Below are 18,766 nucleotides of genomic sequence, written 5' to 3'. Positions count from 1 at the left end.
TTTTTTTTTTTTTTTTTTTTTTTTTAATTTGAGAAGGCTTGGTTTTAGTTCTTTTTCAGATGTTGAGTAGAGTTCACCAGTGAAGCCATCATGTCCAGGGGTTTCTTTGTTGAGAGGTTTTTGATTACTGATTCTATCTCCTTACTAATGTAGGATTTTCAGGTTTTCTGTTTGTTTTTGATTCTGGTTCAGTAAGTTTCGTGTTTTTAACAGTTTTTCCTCATCTAGATTATGTAGTTGTTGGCATTCAGTTGTTCATAGTATCCTCTTACAATCTTTTGTATTTCTGTAAAGCTAGTAACAATGCCTTACTTTCATTTCTGATTTCAGTAATTTGAGTCTTTTCTTTTTTTCTTAGTCTAGCTAGAGATTTATCAGTTTTGTTCCTTTTTGAAGAACCAACTTTTAGTTTCATTGATTTTTCCATGTTGCTTTCTTATTTTCCATTTTGTTTATCTCTGTTTTTATTTTATTTCTTCTGCTAGCTTTGGGTTTAGTTTGTTCTTTTTCTAGTTTTTGAAGTTGTAAAAATAGGTTCTGTAATGTAATGGGGAGCTGAGCAAGAAGACACGAGGCAGATGAAAACAGAGGTAGCCTTTATTGGGCTCGCGGGCGAGGTTCACAGGTCCTCTAGGAGGAGGGCTGAGGAAGTCGTGCATGGGGCAGGTATCGGGTCTTTTATAGGGCGAGGTAGGCGGGGTCTGTAGCTTTTGGTTTCCTGAGTTAGGTTTCGATTTCTGAGGAATGACGTGTCCAGGAGTTTGTGCACAGCAAGGGGCGGGGTTGGGCGGGCGTGGGCTTTTTTCACGCGCTGAAAGTCTTAGCAGGAAGTGAAGGGTGGGAAGTCCTAACAAACGACCTGCCATATCGGGTGATACCGCCATGTTGGGTCTAGGTTCCTGCCTAACATTCCGACCTCTTTCTAATAAGAAAAAGGGGCGACGTGTTCATCTGGCTGCTTCCTGCTGGTGTAGGTCATTGTGGGGTTCTTCAGAGGTCGGAACTTGGGTATAGGGGTGGAGTAGCATCTGATTGACAGGGACCCGGGAGACTTCCTTTATGCGGTCCTGGATGAAGCGGATGACGCAGAGAGCTATGAGTAGCAAGAATCTAATGATTAGTAAGGGGCTTAGAAAGGGTAGGACCCAGAGGGCTATAGATGACTGCCACCACTGAAGTGAGGGCCCTTCCCGAATCATTTCTAGAGTGAGGAGATTGGTTTCTACCAGTCCTGACTCATTGATGTAGTAGCAACATTCTTCATTGAGGAACATGCAGGTATCGCCTTTATCAGCCGTAAGGAGGTCGAGTGCCTGACGATTCGGGGCTGCCACCTGGGCGACTGAGGTAATCTGTCATTGGAAGGAAGCCAGGGACTCCGCAGAAGCTTTGATGGCTACCTGTAATCGGGCTGAAAGGTCCTGAGAAGCCTGGACAGAATGAGTTAGGGTTCCGGTTCCTAGGCTGGAGGCTACGAGGGATGAGGCTAAAGAGACCCCGATCATCAGTGGAAGGAATACTGCTCTTGCCTGGTGGGGGCGGGCAGAGGGCAGGAGGGAGGATAGCTCGGCCTCACTGTACAGGGTGAGGCTGGGGACTAGGGAGATGGGAACGCATAGGGTAGTGTTGGGAGCATGGAGGGTTTTTGACAGGGTGGAATTGCACCAAAAATACCCACCTGGAGGAGCGGTTAGATTTAGAGGCGCAGATCTGGTCTGGTTACACCAGGAAGCATTGGGGTGGAGTAGCAAAAGGGGAGTTGCTGCCTAAGCGGGTCTTGGAACATGGGGACCTCTCCTAGGGCTCGGCTGGGAAGGGGAAAGGAGGGGCTTAGGTTAGAGGAGTTAAAAGGGCTGGGTAAGGGTACCGCAACCAGTGGGGCTTATTCAAGGCTGCACACAGGAAATAACGAGAGATGTTGTATACCCCGGCCATGTGTACTATTTGAGCCCCTTCCCTGACTAAGGTTAGCCAGGAAAAGGGTTGCTGCTGCCCTGGGGCTTGCTGCCTGGGTCGGCTATAGCTGAGATGGCTTTCTCCTGTTGTTTGATGTCAGAGGCCAGGCTGACAAGGCTGCTTACGACCCTGATGTAGGCCCTAAAGATCCTGAGTAGGGCCACGGGGTAAGAGTCGTGGACCCCTTGGTAAAGGTGGACCTCAAACCCCGACACCCACCTCAAGTCCCAAGGGTCAGGGTTGGTGAGGAAGAATGTAGACTTGTCATACTTGTCACTCCTAGTCAGTCGCACAGAGGAAGTGGGCTGCTGCCAGAGGATTTCTTTGGTGTCTAGAATGGTCTTGTGCATGTTGCAGTAGTGATAAGGGCAGCCTCCATTGGTTTCAACCCAAGTGGATCGACAGGCATCGTTCGTCTAATCATATGTGAAACAAATGACTGAGTACAGAGTCGGGTACTTCTGGGGCATACTCTGGAAGGAGGAGATATTAAAGGTTACTTGGCTTTGGCACCCTTGAGGCTGGCAGTCTACTGTGGCTATGGTGAGGGAGCTCATGTAATCTCCCTGGGTCCAGGTCTTGGTAAGGTAGAACCTCCATCGGAATGGTTTGGTGGGGGGAGTTTGGGCAGGAGTCTTACCTAGACCTGGGAGGACTAGATGGCCAAGGAAGGTTAGGCAGAGGGTCGTTACCTGTGCGTGTGAGTCGTAACTTGGTAGGGGTAACAACCTGAGTGGTCTAATTGGAATCATGTTGGGTGGGCGCCTTTTCAGCTGGGACAGGTGATACCAGGAGGAAAGACCAAGAAGCTTGGCAGCGTTGGGAGTGGTGAGGATTATGGTGTATGGTCCTTCCCACCGTGGAGATAAGGCTCGGGGTTGCAGCTACTTGACCAGGACCAGGTCCCCAGGTGCTACGACAGCGGGATTCTTGAGGGATGGGGAAGCAGGTGCAGGGAGACACCAGTCTGCGTGTTTTCTCAGAAGCTCGCGAAGGAGGGTTAAGTAAGGGAGGTAGGAGCCTAAGGGAGGAGAGAGGGCTGGCAGCTCCTGGAAGAGGAACAGGCATCCGTACAGCAGCTCAAAAGGGCTGAGCCCTGTGGGGCCCGTGGAGCTGCCCTGAGACGAGTGAGAGCCAAGGGACGTAGAGTCACCCACCAGAGGCGAGTTTCTAGAGTGAGTTTGGTTAGATGTAGTTTAAGGAGACCGTTTGCTTCTTCTACCTTTTCAGATGACTGTGGATGGTAGGGAATGTGGAGCTTCCAGGTAATCTGGAGTGTGGCTGCCAGTTGCTGGGTGAGTTTAGAAATGAAGGCCGGACCATTGTCCTCTTGGAAGGTTCTGGGGAGACCAAACCTGGGGATGATGTGCTCTAGGAGAGTGGTTGCCACGACCTCTGCAGTTTCCCAGGTGGTGGGGAAAGCCTCGATCCATACTGAGAAGGTGGCAATCAGGGTCAGCAGGTAGTGGAATTTTTTGTGGCAGGGCATGTGGGTAAAATTAAGTTGCCAATCTTCCCCTGGCTGGTGGCCCCTTAGCTGATGAGTGGGCCCTGGATGCCCGAGCCTACCTTGGGGATAGCAGCCGAACAGGTGGCACATTGCTGATGTACCTTACTAATTTGGGCCTACAGTGAGGGGAGGTGAAGGATGGGTTCCAGGAAGTTATACATAGCGTTAGGCCCTATGTGGAGAGAGAGGTGTATGTCGGTCAATATACGCACTGCCTGAGTCTGAGGGAGCGCTACTCGGCTGTCAATGAACACCCCCCATCCTCACTCTGGGTCGCACTGGGATGGGCCATCAGGGTTTTAAGTTCCTGGGGATAGTAGTTGGGGAATATGTGGGGAAAGAAAGAGTAAAGGCGCTGGGGTAGGGGAGGAAGTGAGGGCGGTGGCCCGTGCGTTGGAATCAGCTAGGTTGTTACCCTGCGACACAGGGTCCTTAGAATGCTGGTGGCTTTTACACTGGATAATGGCTACCTCCTTGGGGCCTGGAGAGCATCAAGCAACCTCTTTATAAGCGGTCCATTGACTACTGGCATCCCTTTGGTGGTAAGGAACCCACGCTCTTGCCAGAGAAGGGAGTGGGTGTGTGCAATAAGGTAGGCGTATTTGGAGTCTGTGTAGATATTAACCCTCTGCCCTTCAGAGAGAAGTAAGGCATGAGTAAGGGCAGTGAGTTCAGCCTTCTGGGAGGTGGTACCTAAAGGCAAGGGCCTGGTTTAGACCGTCTGGGTTGCTGTTACGACAGCATATGCTGCTTGCCAGTGGCCATTGGGGTTAAGACAGAACTCCCGTCCACAAACAGGGTACGGTCTGGGTGTTCTAATGGCTGTTCGGAAAGACCGAGGCAGGCAGGCGGCAAGGTGGTGAGAACCTCTGGGCAGGAATGTACGGGGGTGGAATCGCACCCTGGAGTGGGCAAGAGGGTAGCAGGGTTTAGAGGGGGTGAGGTGGTGAGGTTGATGTGAGGATTTTCAATGAATAGCAGGTGGAACTGTTGAAGCCGGGATGGGGTGAGGTGGCTGAGACACTTGTGTGTGATGAGATCTGACAGTCGGTGAGAAGAGTAGACAGTAAGAGGATGTCCTAGGGTGAGCTTGAGGGTCTCCTTGGTAAGTTCTGTGGCAGCCACCAGGGCCCGCAGACAAGGTTGCCAGCCCTGGACCATCAGGTCTAACTGCTTGGAGAGATAGGCCACAGCCTGGTATGTGGATCCAACCGGCTGGGCTAGAAGGCCAGTAGCTACCTTTTGATGCTCCTCGGTGAATAGATGAAAAGGCCAAAGCGGGTTGGGGGAGAGAGAGTGGGCGCAGAAAGGAGACAGTCCTGAAGCTTCTTGAAAGAGTTGGCAACCATTGAGGGGTCGGACAGCAGTCTGGTGCGCGCTCCCTTGGCAGCCTGGTAGAGGGGCTTGGCTAGTACCCCGAAGTTGGGAATCCAATGCCTGAAATACCCTACCAGTCATAGGAAGGACAAGATCTCTTCTGCATCCTGAGGAGGCTGAAGAGTTTCAATGAGGCTTATTCTATCCACCGTGAGGCTTTTCGTAGTGGGTGTGAGGAGTATGCCTAGGTAGGTGACAGAAGGGATGCAAAGCTGAGCCTTGGCCGGGGTAACCTGATAACCACGGTTGCCAAGAAAATTTAAAAGTGTAGCAGTATCTGCAAGCGAGCTCTCCCAGGAGGGCCCACATAGCAATAAGTCATCTACATATTGCAATAGTGTGCTGTGAGTGAGGGGACAGAGGCTAACATCCTGTGTCAGTGCTGTCCGAAAAAATGGGGGCTATCTCGGAACCCTTGAAGCAGAACAGTCCAAGTCAGCTGGGAAGAAATATGAGTGTCTGGATCTTCCCACGTAAAGGCAAACAGAAAGTGACAGTCAGTGTGTAGGGGAATGGCAAAGAAGGCATCTTTTAGGTCAAGGACAGTAAAACGAGTGATACCAGGGGGAATGCGTGAGAGAAGTGTATATGGGTTAGGAACAACTGGTAAAGGTGAGGACTACTGCCTCATTGATGAGGCGTAGATCCTGCACGAGGTGGTAGGCCACGGAGCTTTTCCGTACAGGCAGGATAGGAGTATTGCATGGTGAGTTGGCAGGGTCTAGAATGTGCTGCTGGAACAGGCGTGTGATGATGGGTTTTAGTCCCTGTCGGTGTTCAAGGGAGATAGGGAACTGGGGTCTAGAGGGAAACTTGGAGGGATCCTTCAGCCGGATGCAGACTGGAGTATGGTGCTGGGCAATGATTGGGGTGGAGGTGTCCCACACCTTAGGGTTAATGGGGACTGGAAATGGGAGTGGGGGTCAGCCTGGCAGGGTTTATCAGGTGAGAGGAGGGGAAAGAAGAACGTGAGGTGCGGGGAGGGATTGGGCCGGAAGTGAACTGAGTTCCCTAGCTTGGAGAGGAGGTGTTGTCCTAAGAAGGGGATTGGGCACGAAGGAATGATAAGAAATGAGTGCGAGAAGAGGGAGCCATCCAGGTGGCAAGACAGAGGAGGAGTCTGGCGGAGGTGGAGGGAGTGCCATCAATTCCCATGACTGTGACAGCGGAGGGATGGCTGGGGCCACTGAAAGAAGGCAGAACAGAGTAGGTAGCCCGCGTGTCCATAAGGAAGGATATGGACTTACCTGCTACCTGGAGCATACCCTGGGCTCGGCGAGAGTAAGAGGGTTCCCGAGTCTGAGTGTCTTCAGTCTTCGTCGGTGTCGAGGAGCTGGAAGACGCCTCCAGTACCTGGAGGAGGGTCGTCACGTGGAGGCGTAACGACCGTCCTCAGGTTGGGGCAGTCAGACTTCCAATGGCCCATCTGCCGGCAGCTCGGACAGGGGCGAGTTGGCTCCTTAGGGTTGGGGCACTGCTTGGCCCAGTGACCTTTGTTGCCGCACTTGAAGCAGGCACCAGGTGGCGCTCGGGGAGTACCTCCTCTCTGAGAGCTCCTGGAGCCAGCCAGCCTCAGGGCTGCTACCAAGGCCTGGGTTTGGAGTTGTACCTTCTGTTTTAGCCTGGCCTGTCGCTGTGCCTCAGCTGCTTCCTCCTTGGAGTTGTAGACCTTGAAGGCCAGTTTGACTAAATCCTGGATGGAAGTTTGAGGGCCGTCCTCCACCTTTTAAAATTTTTTCCGGATATCCGGAGCTGGCTGAGAAATAAAGTACATAGCCAAGACGGTTCCTCCTGCTAGGGAGGCAGGGTCAAGGTGGGTGTACTGAATGAGTGCCTCAGTCAGTCGGTTAAGAAAAACGGCCGGATTCTCATCTGAGCCTTGGCCTACGTCCTTTAATTTATGAAAGTTGACCGACTTATTGGAGGCTGCCTGCATGCCAGCAAGAAGGCACTGGACCATCATGTCTCGGCGGTGGTGTCCTGCCTGCCCAACCTCGTACTCCCAACCAGGCTCGGCCGAGGGCACCATCTCAGTACCGACTGGCATGGCGGGGTCGGTTAAATGAACCTGGTCAGCATGCTGCCTGGCTGCCGCTAGGATATGTTCCTGTTCCTCAGGGGACAGGGTTGAGGTCATAATGAAAAGGAGATCATGCCAGGTGAGGTCATACGCCTGGCATAGGTATCTGAACTCTTTGATATACAGAGTTGGGTTGGCCAAGAGCCTACACGCTCTTCAATCTTCGGTCTGCCAGCGAAAATGGCACATGGAGCCGGACCACTCCTTCGACGCCTGCCACTTCCCACAAGGGGCACAGGAGGTCGGTCCTGGACTGGGTATGGGCTGAGACAGGCAAGGAGGAGGAGGAGGAGGTAGGAGAGACAGGGTCCGTCAGGTTTAGTGGGGACACAGGAGGAGTGGAGGCAAGGGGTGGTGCCGAAGAGGACGGAGACGACGACGTGTCAGAATAAGGGGGAGGTTGAGCAGGGGACCAAAGGGGGTCCAGTGAAAGAGTATCAGGGGCTCAGAGAAAGAGGAGGAATCGTCCTTCTCCTTGCTTGAGGGATTTCGCGAGCAAGACCTGGGCCAACGAACATTGGGCACAGAGGTCTGGGCAGAAGCGCAAGTCCCAAAAAGCCTGAACGTAGGGTACCTCGGACCATTTGCCTAGTCTCTTGCAGAAGTTGGTCAGGTCTGTGAATGTTATAGTCTAGAGTGCCTTCTGCAGGCCACCGAGACTGGTTATCTAATTTATACTGCGGCCATGCCACTGTGCAGAAGAAAATAAGCCGCTTTCGTTTTAGGTCTTAGCTGAGACCTAATGTCTGGAAATTAGTCAACAGGCACCCCAGAGGGGATTTTGGGTCTGGTTTGGACTGGGCAGCCCCCATGATCCTGAGGCGGGCAGTCCGGAGTCAACGGGAGCGTCCTCCCACTGCCACGCGGAGTACGGGGTATGGCGGCTTCCGGGGAGGTTGGACGTCTCCTAGTCCCCAGTGCCCAGGTCACAAGTGACCGACGGGGGAAGCCCTGACGCAGCCGCTGAGGGACTCCCGGAGCCTGCAGGACGGGGGAAAACTTACCAAGCAGTGATCGAATTGAGTCTTGGATTTGGTGAAAGGGCTCCCGGCTCAGAGAGGAGGTCCTGGCTCAGGGAGAGGAGAGCCTGCCCGAACCAGCAGGGGTTCGGGGAGGGGTCTCCTCCTGGGTTTCGGTACCAATGTGATGTAATGGGGAGCCGAGCAAGAAGACACGAGGCAGATGAAAACAGAGGTAGCCTTTATTGGGCTCGCGGGTGAGGTTCAGCGGTCCTCTAGGAGGAGGGCCAAGTAAGTCGCGCCTGGGGCAGTTATCAGGGGCCTTTTATACGGCGAGGAGGCGGGGTCTGTAGGTTTCGGTTTCCTGAGTTAAGTTTCGATTTCTGAGGAATGATGCGTCCAGGAGTTTGTGCGGGGGTGGGGGGGCGTTGGCGGGCATGTGCTTTCTTTGCGCGCTGAAAGTCTTACCAGGAAGTGAAGGGTGGGAAGTCCTAACAAAGGATCTGCCATATCGGGTGATACCACCATGTTGGGTCTAGGTTCCTGCCTAACAGGTTCTTGAATTAAGAACTTTCTTTTTGTTTCATATAAGTGTTAATAACTATAAAGTTCTCTCTTAGACTGCTTTATCTGTGTCCCATAAATTTTCTTATGTTGTGTTTTTCGTTTGTCTCTAAGTATTTTCTTATTACCCTTGTGATTTATTCTTCGCCCCATTGGTTGTTTGATTTCCACACGTTTGTGAATTTTCCATTTTCCTTCTTTTATTGATTTCTAACTTCATTGTATTGTGTTCAGAGAAGATACTTTGTATGATATTAGTCTTTTAAAAATCTATTAAGACTGTTTGTGGCCTAACATGTTCTATCCTGGGAAATATCCCATGTGTACTTCAGAACAATATGTATTTTGTTATTGTTAGGCAGAACGTTCAGTCTATGTCTATTAGACCAAGTTGGTTTATTGTGTTGTTCAGGTTCTCCTTTCTGTGTGGTTCTGTTAATTATTGAGAGTGGGGTACTGAAGTCTTCAGCTATTGTCATAGAACTATTTCTTCTCTCATTTTTTTCACCTTTGGTTCATATATCTCAGTGGTCTTTTATTAGTATGTAAATGTTTATATAGCGGACCCCTGAATGACGCAGGGGTTAGGGATGCTATTCCCCCACACAGAAATCTGTTTATAACTTTGGACTTTTCTAAAGTTTACTAATAGACTACCGTTGGAAGTCTTATTGATAATGTAAGCAGTTAACACATTTTATGTATGTATTACATACTGTGTTCTTATGATAAAGTAAACTACAGAAAATAATGTGTTAAGAAAATTATAAAGGAGAGAAAATTTATTTACAGTTCATTAAGTGGAAGTAGATAATCATGAACGTCTTCATTCTTGTCATCTTCACATTGGGTTGAGGAAAGGAAGGATTGGTCTTAATGTCTCCTGGGTGGCAGAGGTAGAAGATGATGCACATATAAATGGACCTATACAGTTCAGACCCATGTTGTTCAAGGGTCAACTATAATTGTTATATCTTTTCTGTATTGAATCTTTTATTAATATATAATGTCCTTCTTGTCTTTTGTAACCTTTTTTGATTTAAAGTCAATTTTGTATGATATTAGTATGGCACTTCTGTTCTCTTGGTTCTTGTATGAATGGAATATTTTTTTTCCATGCCTTCACTTTTACCCTGTTTGTGTCTTTGGGCCTAAAGTGAGTCTTTTGTAGACAGCATGTAGTTGGATGATATTTATCAATTCTGCCAATCTCTGCCTTTTGATTAGAGTTTAACCGTTTATATTTAAAATCATAAGGAGGAACTTCTGTCGTTTTGCCATTTTTTTTTTCTATATGCTTTATAGCTATTTTCTCCTTCATTTCCTGCATTACTGTCTCATTTCTTTTTGTATGTATTCTATAAGCTATTTTCTTTGGTTACCACGATGATTACATTTAATATTTAAACATTACAATGTTTATGCTAGCTTAATTTCAGTAACATAAAAAAATTATGCTTCTTTACAATTCCTTCCCCACTTCTTGTTGATGTTGCAGAATTATATCTTTATACATTGTGTTTCAAAAATATAATCTAATTTTTAATGTGCTAGTCTCAAGTTATGTAGAAAACAAAATGTGGCATTATAAACCAAAGTTACAATAATACTAGCATTTATAATTGCCTAGGTATTTACTGTCACTGCAATTTTTATTTTTTCATGTAGCCTCAAGTTATTTAGTATTCTTTTGTTTCAACCTGGAGAATTTTGCTCTACAGAGCAAGTCTTTTGTTAATAAACTCTCTCAGCTTTTTACTTGAGAATGTTTTATTTAAGAATGTCTTGAGAGGCTGAGGCAGGCAGATCACCTGAGGTCGGGAGTCAAGACTAGCCTGACCAACATGGAGAAACCCCATCTCTACTAAAAATACAAAACAATTAGCTGGGTGTGGTGGTGCATGCCTGTAATCCCAGCTACTCGGGAGGCTGAGGCAGGAGAATCGCTTGAACCCAGGAGGCAGAGGTTGCGTTGAGTCAAGATCACACCATTGCACTCCAGCCTGGGCAATAAGAGTGAAACTCCATCTCAAAAAAAAAAAAAGAATGTCTCAGCTTTTCTTTTAAAGGACGGTTTTTCTGGATGTAGGATTCACGGTTGACATTTTTGTTTGTTTGTTTTTTTATCTTAAATATATTGGCCAATGCTTTCTGTCCTCCAAAGTGTCTGATGAGAAATCTGATAATTTTATTGAGGACTGCTTATGTGTGATTAGTTACTTCTTTCTTTCAGCTTTCAGGATTTTCTGTTTGCCTTTTGGTGGTTTCATTATAATATGTTTTGCTGTGAGTCTCTTTGAAGTCATTTTACTTGGAGTCTTTTTCAGCTTCTTACATGTTTGTAACCATGTCTTTTATTAAAACTGGGATTTTCAACCATTGTTCCTTCAAACATTTTTTCTCTCCACCTTACTTGGGACTATGACAGTATGTATGTAGGCCTACTTGGTGGTGTCACAACTCCCTTAGGACCTTCACATTTCTTTAGTCTTTTTTCTTTCTTTTCCTAAGACTCAGTAATTTCAGTTGTTCTCTCTTCAAGTTCACTGATTCCTTTTTTCTTCCTGTCCAGATCTGCCTTTCAGTCTCACTAGTGGATTTTTAATTTCATTTATTGTACCTTTCAGCTTCAGAATTTTTTGTGTGTATCTTTTTAGGTTTTCATTCTCTGTGTTTCTCTTACTCTCTTGCTTATTATAATTATTACTATTATTTTTTTTTTTTTTTGAGGTCTCACTCTGTTGCCCGGGCTGGACTAAAACTCCTGGGCTCAAGCAATCCTCACATCTCAGCTTCCTGAGTAGCTGGCACTGTAGTTGTGCACCACTGTGCCTGGCTCAGATTTTCCATGTCTTTATTCATATTTCCATTTTGTTCATACATCATTTTCTTAACTTGGTCCACATTTTCCTTTCGTTCTTTGAGCGTTTTCAGAAAGTTGTTTTATAGTCTTTGTTTAACAGATGTCTAACAGATCTACCATAAAGTCTTTCTTAGGGACAATTTGTTAGTTTTCTTTCTTTCTTTTAGTGGGCCATATTTTTCTGTTTCTCTGTATACCTTGTGACTTTTTTGTTGAAAACTGGATGCTTAAATTTAGTTTAATGTGGTAATTCTGGAAATCAGGTAGTATCCCTTCCCCAGGGTTTGCTTTTTTTTTTTTTTTGATTAAATTATTGCAGTCTCTTTGCCAAAGATCAGTCTGAGATTTTGTAAAATTAAGGTATTTTCAGGTCTTTTCTGTGCCTGTGCCGTAAGCTAGATATGTAATACAATAGTCCCTCTTTATCCCTGGTTTCACTTTCTGAAGTTTCAGTTATGGTCAACAGTGGTCCAAAAATATTAAATGGAAAACTTCAGAAATAAACAGTTCATAAGTTTCAAATTACGTGCTGTTCAGAGTAGCATGATGAAATATTGTTCCAACCTGCTTGGGACATGAATGATCCCTTTCTCCATCATATGTACATTGTATATGTTACTCACCTGATAGTCACTTAGCAGCTGTGTTGATTATTGGATTGACTCTCGTGGTATTGCAGTGCTTGTGTTCAGTTCAATAAAGTTAAAACAAAGGTTCAATAAAGTTAACCTTTATTTTACGTAATGACGCCACAGCACCAAGAATAGTGATGCTGGCGTATTGTCATAATTTTTTTCATTTGTTAATATCTTATTGTGCCTAATTTACAGATTAGACTTTCTCATAGTTGTGTATATTTAGGAAAAAACAGTATGTGTAAGGTTCAGTACTATATGCGGTTTCAGGCATCCAATCAGGCATCCACTGTGGTTCTGGGAGCATATTCCCTGTGGATAAAGCTGGACTACTATAGTGAATTTCTGTTTTCCCTTATATATGCAGTTGCTTTTGAATGCCTCAGTCCTTAATGTCTGGCTCCACAAAAAAGGAGAAGGACAAAAGTGAAGAGGGTTGGGGAAAGCACCAGCCTTTAAGTCCCCTGGAAGTTACCTCAGCTAGAGGGGGAGGGACTTGCATCAGTGGATGGAGGTACAGCCACAATGGCTGCTAGCCCCTGCATCTGTATCTTCATGATCAGAAGTAGCAGTCAACAGTCAGAACACCCATTCCTGATATTTGGAGGACGGGGTCCTTATTGCCCACTCCAACTCCCACAGCTACATATAAGCTGCTCCACAAACACCTGCACAGTTGCCTGCCTGTGGGAGTGAGAGTGGGGTGGGGTGGGTAGCTGCTGCTGAGCAAATAACTGAAATTGACTGAAATCAGCCACAATTTACCTTACTGTCCAGGACTTTTTCTTGAAGTTGTTTTTCAGTATACTTTGAGAGCTTCAAAATAGTTGTATGAGATAGATTCTACCAGCATAAGTGTTCTCTGGGTATACAGACTTATTCTTGGTGCTTTCTACTCTACTGTCTTCCAAGAATCTTCTAACTTAATCATGGATTCTTCATATCTCAAAACATATCTTGTCTTTCCATGTACTCAAGTTTTATTTTAGATCCTTTATGGAATTATAGTTTTCTTTATGTAGAGCCTATACATTTCTAGTTTTGTTATTCTTTGTTACTTACAGCTTTGTTTGCTATTGAAATGTGACCTTCCATTATAAGTTTCTTATTATCTGTATATTAAAAAGTGATTGACTTCACACATTTTGTAAATGGCAGCCTTAAGTGAATTTACTGTTTTTTTTTGGACAGCATTTTGGTTTTCTTTCCAAAGATGGCCATAGTATCTACAGTTAATGATGACTTTCCCACCTCTTCTGAAATATTTGTACTTTTATCTTCAGTTGGATTGGCTAGTGCTTTCAGTATTAAGTAGTGTTGATAACCTGCACTCTTGTCTTAAATGGATACTTTGTGCATGTAAGTATAGAAATAGGAGCATGATACAGATAGAACAAGCCCTTCAAGAATAATCTGCTTCCAGTATGTCTTATAGCCTTCTGAACCTTGTAATGAATAAGGGTCAGCCTACTCCTGGGAAAGGCAGATGGGAGATTCATGGAGAAAGAATATTAGATGTTCCTAGAAAGTTTTCAGTGTGATAAAGTAGTATAATTTTCTCCCAACCTTGGGTATTGTAGAACCTTTCTCTCACGTCCGTGTGAAGAGATCACCAAACAGGATTTGTGTGAGCAGTAAAGCTTTTTATTTCACCTGGGTGCAGGCAGGCTGAGTGGGAAAAGAGAGTCAGTGAAGGGAGATAGGGGTGGGGTCGTTTTATAGGATTTGGGTAGGTAGTGGAGAATTACAGTCAGAGAGAGTTCTCTGGTGGGCAGGGGCAGGGGACAGAAGGTGCCCAGTGGGGGAGCTTTTGAGCCAGGATGAGCCAGGAGAAGGAATTTCACAAGGTAGTGTCATCAGTTAAGGCAGGAACAGGCCATTTTCACTTTTTCTGTGATTCTTTAGATACTTCAGGCCTTCTGGATGTATATGTGCAGGTCATGGGGGATATGATGGCTTAGCTTGGGCTCAGAGGCCTGACATTCCTGTCTTCTTATATTAATAAGAAAATAAAATGAAATAGTGGTAAAGTGTTGGGGTGGCAAAATTTTGGGGGGTGGTATGGAGAGATAATGGGCGAGGTTTCTCAGGTCTGTTTCAAGTGGGATTAGGGGTGACCTGGGAACCTAGAGTGGGAGAGGTCAAGTTGAAGGAGGATTTTGTGGTAAGGGGCGATATTATGGGGTTGTTGGGCACATTTGTCATATAGAATGATTGGTGATGGCCTGGGTGCGGTTTTGTATGAATTGAGAAACTAAACGGAAGACACAAGGTCCGAATAAGAGAAGGAGAAAAACNTGTCATCAGTTAAGGCAGGAACAGGCCATTTTCACTTTTCTGTGATTCTTTAGATACTTCAGGCCTTCTGGATGTATATGTGCAGGTCATGGGGATATGATGGCTTAGCTTGGGCTCAGAGGCCTGACATTCCTGTCTTCTTATATTAATAAGAAAATAAAATGAAATAGTGGTAAAGTGTTGGGGTGGCAAAATTTTGGGGGGTGGTATGGAGAGATAATGGGCGAGGTTTCTCAGGTCTGTTTCAAGTGGGATTAGGGGTGACCTGGGAACCTAGAGTGGGAGAGGTCAAGTTGAAGGAGGATTTTGTGGTAAGGGGCGATATTATGGGGTTGTTGGGCACATTTGTCATATAGAATGATTGGTGATGGCCTGGGTGCGGTTTTGTATGAATTGAGAAACTAAACGGAAGACACAAGGTCCGAATAAGAGAAGGAGAAAAACAGTTATTAAAGGACTAAGAATTGAGAGGACCCAGGACATCCAATTAGAGAGTGTCCAAGGCAGTTTAGTGTAATTGCTTGTTTGGTTGGTGAGGTTTTGGGCTCTTTTCTTGACAGAGTCATTTTTATTTAGTTGGAGGCTGAGCTTGGTGAGATGTGTCTTTAAAAGACCATTAGTCCATTCTCCCTTTCCTGAAGATTGAGGACGGTAAGGGGTATGAAGGTTTCACTGAATACCAAGAGCCCGAGAAACTGCTTGGGTGATTTGACTAGTAAAGGCCGGTCCATTATCAGACTGTATAGAGGTGGGAAGGCCAAACCAAGGAATTATGTCTGACAGAAGGGAAGAAATGACTGCGATGGCCTTCTCAGACCCTGTGGGAAAGTCATCTACCCATCCAGTGAAAGTGTCTACCCAGACCAAGGGGTATTTTAGTTTCCTGACTTGGGGCATGTGAGTAAAGTCAATTTGCCAGTCCTGGGCAGGGGCAAATCCCTGAGCTTGATGTGTAGGGAAGGGAGGGGGCCTGAATAGTCCCTGAGGAGTAGAATAGCAGATGGAACACTGAAAAGTGATTTCCCTGAGGATAGGTTTCCATGATGTAAAGGAAATGAGAGGTTCTAAGAGGCGGGCTAGTGGCTTGTAACCTACATGGAAGAGGTTATGAAATGACAGAATAGAATGGGTCTGTGAGGCTGCAAGGTGATACTTTTCTTGGTAGAAGAACCATTTGCCTCGTGTGGGAAGAGATTGATAGGTGGAAGTTTCAGTGGGGCAGTAGGTGGGAGTGACCAGATGAGGAGAAAAACTGCCGTGAGGGATAGAAGTTGGAAGGCTATCTGCTTTTTTAGCTACCTTGTCAGCATAAACATTGTCCTGAGCGATGGGATCTGATGCCTTTTGATGGCTGCTTTTTTAGCTACCTTATCAGCATAAGCGTTGTGCTGAGTGATGGAATCTAACTCCTTTTGACGGCCCTTGCAGTGAATGATTTCTGCTTCCTTTGGAAGTAAAGCGGCCTTGAGAAGATCTTTTATTAAAGAGGAATTAATGGTGGAGGACCCTTGTGTAGTGAGGAAACCTCTTTTTGCCCATTTAACAGCAGGTGCAGGATATGGAAGGCATATTTAGAGTTAGTATAAATATTGATGCGTAGTCCCTTTGCGAGCGTGAGGGCCCAAGTTAAGGCAATGAGTTCAGCTTGCTGAGAGGTAGTGGAGGGGGGCAGAAAGTGTATGCGTCAGGTGTGAGGAAGAAAATAGATTTTGGAAGTTATGAGAACTGTAGTGAGTTGAGCATAGTTTGTGATTTTGAGGGCCTCTAAAAGTATTAAGGCAGTGGCAGCCGCCTCACACAGACATGAGGGCTAGGCTAAAACAGTAAGGTCAAGTTGTTTGGATGAAAAGGCTACAGGATGCTGTCCTGGCTTTTGTGTAAGAATTCTGATTGCACAGCCCTGCAGTTTGGCTGTGTGTGATGAAAAAGGGTTGGGATGAGTTAGGGAGAGCTAGTGTGGGAGCAGCTTCTAGTGCTGTTTTTAAGGAATGGAGAGGAGTGGCGAAAGGATTTAGGATCTGTGGGGTCAGCTAAGTTTGCTTTTCTGAGTTTAATATAATGGCTTAGTCAGGATGATAAAACTAGGTATCCAAAGGTGGAAGGACCTAGCCAGGCCTAGGAAGGAAAGGAGATGTTTTGTAGAAGTGACTGGGGTTTTGGGAGATTAGCCAGACACAATCAGCAGGGAGAGCACGTGTGTTTTCATGAGAATTATGCCGAGATAGGTAACAGATGACGAAGAAGTTTGGGCTTGACTGAAGTAATGGGGGCTGTCTGTGAAGCCTTGCAGCAGTACAGCCCAGGTAGTTTGCTGAGCCTGATGGTTGTCAGGGTCAGTCTAAGTGAAAGCAAAGAGAGGCTGGAATGAAGGGTGCAATGCAATAGTAAAGAAAGCATGTTTGAGATCCAGAATAGAATAATGGGTTGTGGAGGGAGGTATTGAGGACGGTAGCATATATGGGTTTGGCATCACAGGGTGGATAGGCAAGACGATTTGGTTGAGAAGGCGCAGATCCTGAACTAACTTGTACGGCTTGTCCGGTTTTTGGACAGGTAAAATGGGGGAATTGTAAAAAGAGTTTATAGGCTTTAAAAGGCCATACTGTAAAAGGCAAGTGATAACAGGGTTTAATTCTTTCGAAGTGTGCTGTGGGATGGGATATTGGCGTTGAGCGGGGTAAGGGTGATTAAGTTTTAATGGGATGGTAAGGGGTGCATGATCAGTCACCAAAGAGAGAGTAGAGGTGTCCTATACTTGTGTATTAAGGTGGGGAGATACAAGGGGAGGATGTGAAGAAGGCTGAGTTGGGCAAAAGGGGCGGCAATGAGGTGTGACTGTAGCCTAGGATTAGTCAGGGAAGCAGATAATTTAGTTAAAATGTCTCGGCCTAACAAAGGAACTGGGTAGGTGGGGATAACTAAAAAGGAGTGCATAAAAGAATATTGTCCAAGTTGGCACCAGAGTTGGGGAGTTTTAAGAGGTTTAGAAGCCTGGCCGTCAATACCCACAACAGTTATGGAGGCAAGGGATACAGGCCCTTGAAAAGAAGGTAATGTGGAGTGAGTAGCCTCCATGTTGATTAAACATGGGCTAGATCTAACCCTCCACTGTGAGAGTTACCCGGAACTTGGCATCTGTGATGGTCCAGGGGGCTTCCAAGGTGATCGGGCAGCGTCAGGCTTCAGCCTCTAAGCCGAGCAGATCTGGGAAGGAGTCAGAGAGCCTTGGGCTAGAGCTTTAGGGGCTCCAGGAATGGCTGCCAGGCAAGCTGGGCAGTCTGATTTCCAGTGGGTCCCTGCACAGATGGGACACGGCTTGGGAGGAATCCCGGGCTGCAGGCATTCCTTGGCCCAGTGGCCAGATTTCTGGCACTTGAAGCAAGATACTGGTGGAGGAAGTCCTGTAGGAATGCTTGACTGCTGCGACTTAGGCATGTGCAGCTTAGGCATTTGGAAGTTCTTGTGTGCTGGAGGTGTGGCTGGGTTTTGTCTCACAGCAGAGGCAAGTAATTGTAACTTTTCTTTATTATTGTACACCTTGAAGGTGAGATTAATTAAGTCCTGTTGTGGGGTTTGAGGGCCAGAATTTAATTTTCGGAGCTTTAGTTAATGTCGGGAGTGGACTGGGTAATACAATAAAATGCATATTGAGAATAAGACAGCCTTCTGACCTTTCAGGGTCTAGGGCTGTAAAGCATCTCAGGGTTGCTGCCAAACGGGCCATGTTGTTTTTCATATATGATGAAAAAGAGCCTAAACACCAACTGATTTGGGAGAGGTCGGATAAAGAAAAAGAAGTGTTAACCTTGACTATGCCTTTAGCTCCAGCCACCTCTTTAAGAGGAAATTGTTGGGCAGGTGGGGGAGGGCTAGAAACTGTAAGCCAGACGGGTTATGAGGAGGGGAGGTGACAAAAGAATTATAGGGTGGAGGAGCGGAGGCTGAGGAAGAATTGGGACCTGGCTCAGCCTGGTGAGGAGCAGCCTGGGGAGGATAGGAGAGGTCAGATGGGTCCATAGAAACGGAAGATTGGAAAGATTCAGCGACGCTTGGGGTTGGAACTGAGGGGACAGGCGGGAAGGAAAGAAAGATTTGGGACGAGTTGTATTGGGAACACAGACTAGGGAGGGACCAATATGTTAAAGAATGTTTGGACGTCAGGCATCTCAGATTATTTGCCCATTTTACGACAAGAATTACCTAGATCTTGTAGGACAGAAAAATCAAAAGTGCCATTTTCTGGCTGTTTTGAACCATTGTCGAGTTTGTATTGGGGTTAAGCAGCATTGCAGAAGAAAATAAGGAGTTTAGGTTTTAGGTCAGGTGTGAGTTGAAGAACTTTTAAGTTATTGAGAACACAGGCTAAGGGAGAAGAAGGAGTGGAGGGTGGAAGGTTGCCTATAGTGGAGGAGGCAAGTCCCGAGAAAAGAGAAGGTAGAGAGAGACATGGAGAGAAGGGGTGGGGGGCGCTTGCCCCCCAGGAAAGTGGAGAAGGGGTGGGAGGTGCTTGTCCCCCAGGAAAGT

General features: G+C 46.4%; 1 protein-coding gene across 11 annotated transcripts in view; it reads left to right on the top strand.

The window, feature by feature from the left end:
- The window catches only part of C1GALT1 (core 1 synthase, glycoprotein-N-acetylgalactosamine 3-beta-galactosyltransferase 1), an 85,875-nt gene that overhangs the window by 21,505 nt on the left and 45,604 nt on the right, over positions 1-18,766 (top strand). For 2 of the 11 annotated variants that reach the window (XM_017893880.1, XM_017893891.1), the window contains exon 1: positions 7,019-7,164. The exons of 7 other annotated variants lie outside the window; for them this stretch is intronic. In XM_017893880.1, the coding sequence (XP_017749369.1) occupies positions 7,104-7,164 (61 nt within the window). In that variant the 5' untranslated portion in view covers positions 7,019-7,103. Of the gene's footprint in view, positions 1-7,018; positions 7,165-7,256; positions 8,118-8,151; positions 8,174-18,766 lie in introns of those variants that run through there. 2 more of the 11 variants (XM_017893883.1, XM_017893885.1) reach the window with 2 other exon arrangements.

This window comes from Rhinopithecus bieti, unplaced genomic scaffold, assembly GCF_001698545.2.
Source record: "Rhinopithecus bieti isolate Rb0 unplaced genomic scaffold, ASM169854v2 scaffold_23881, whole genome shotgun sequence".
Classification (NCBI taxonomy): Eukaryota; Metazoa; Chordata; class Mammalia; order Primates; family Cercopithecidae; genus Rhinopithecus; species Rhinopithecus bieti.
The sequence above is the reverse complement of the archived record's forward strand: the minus strand, read 5'-3'. Positions and strand labels throughout refer to the sequence as shown.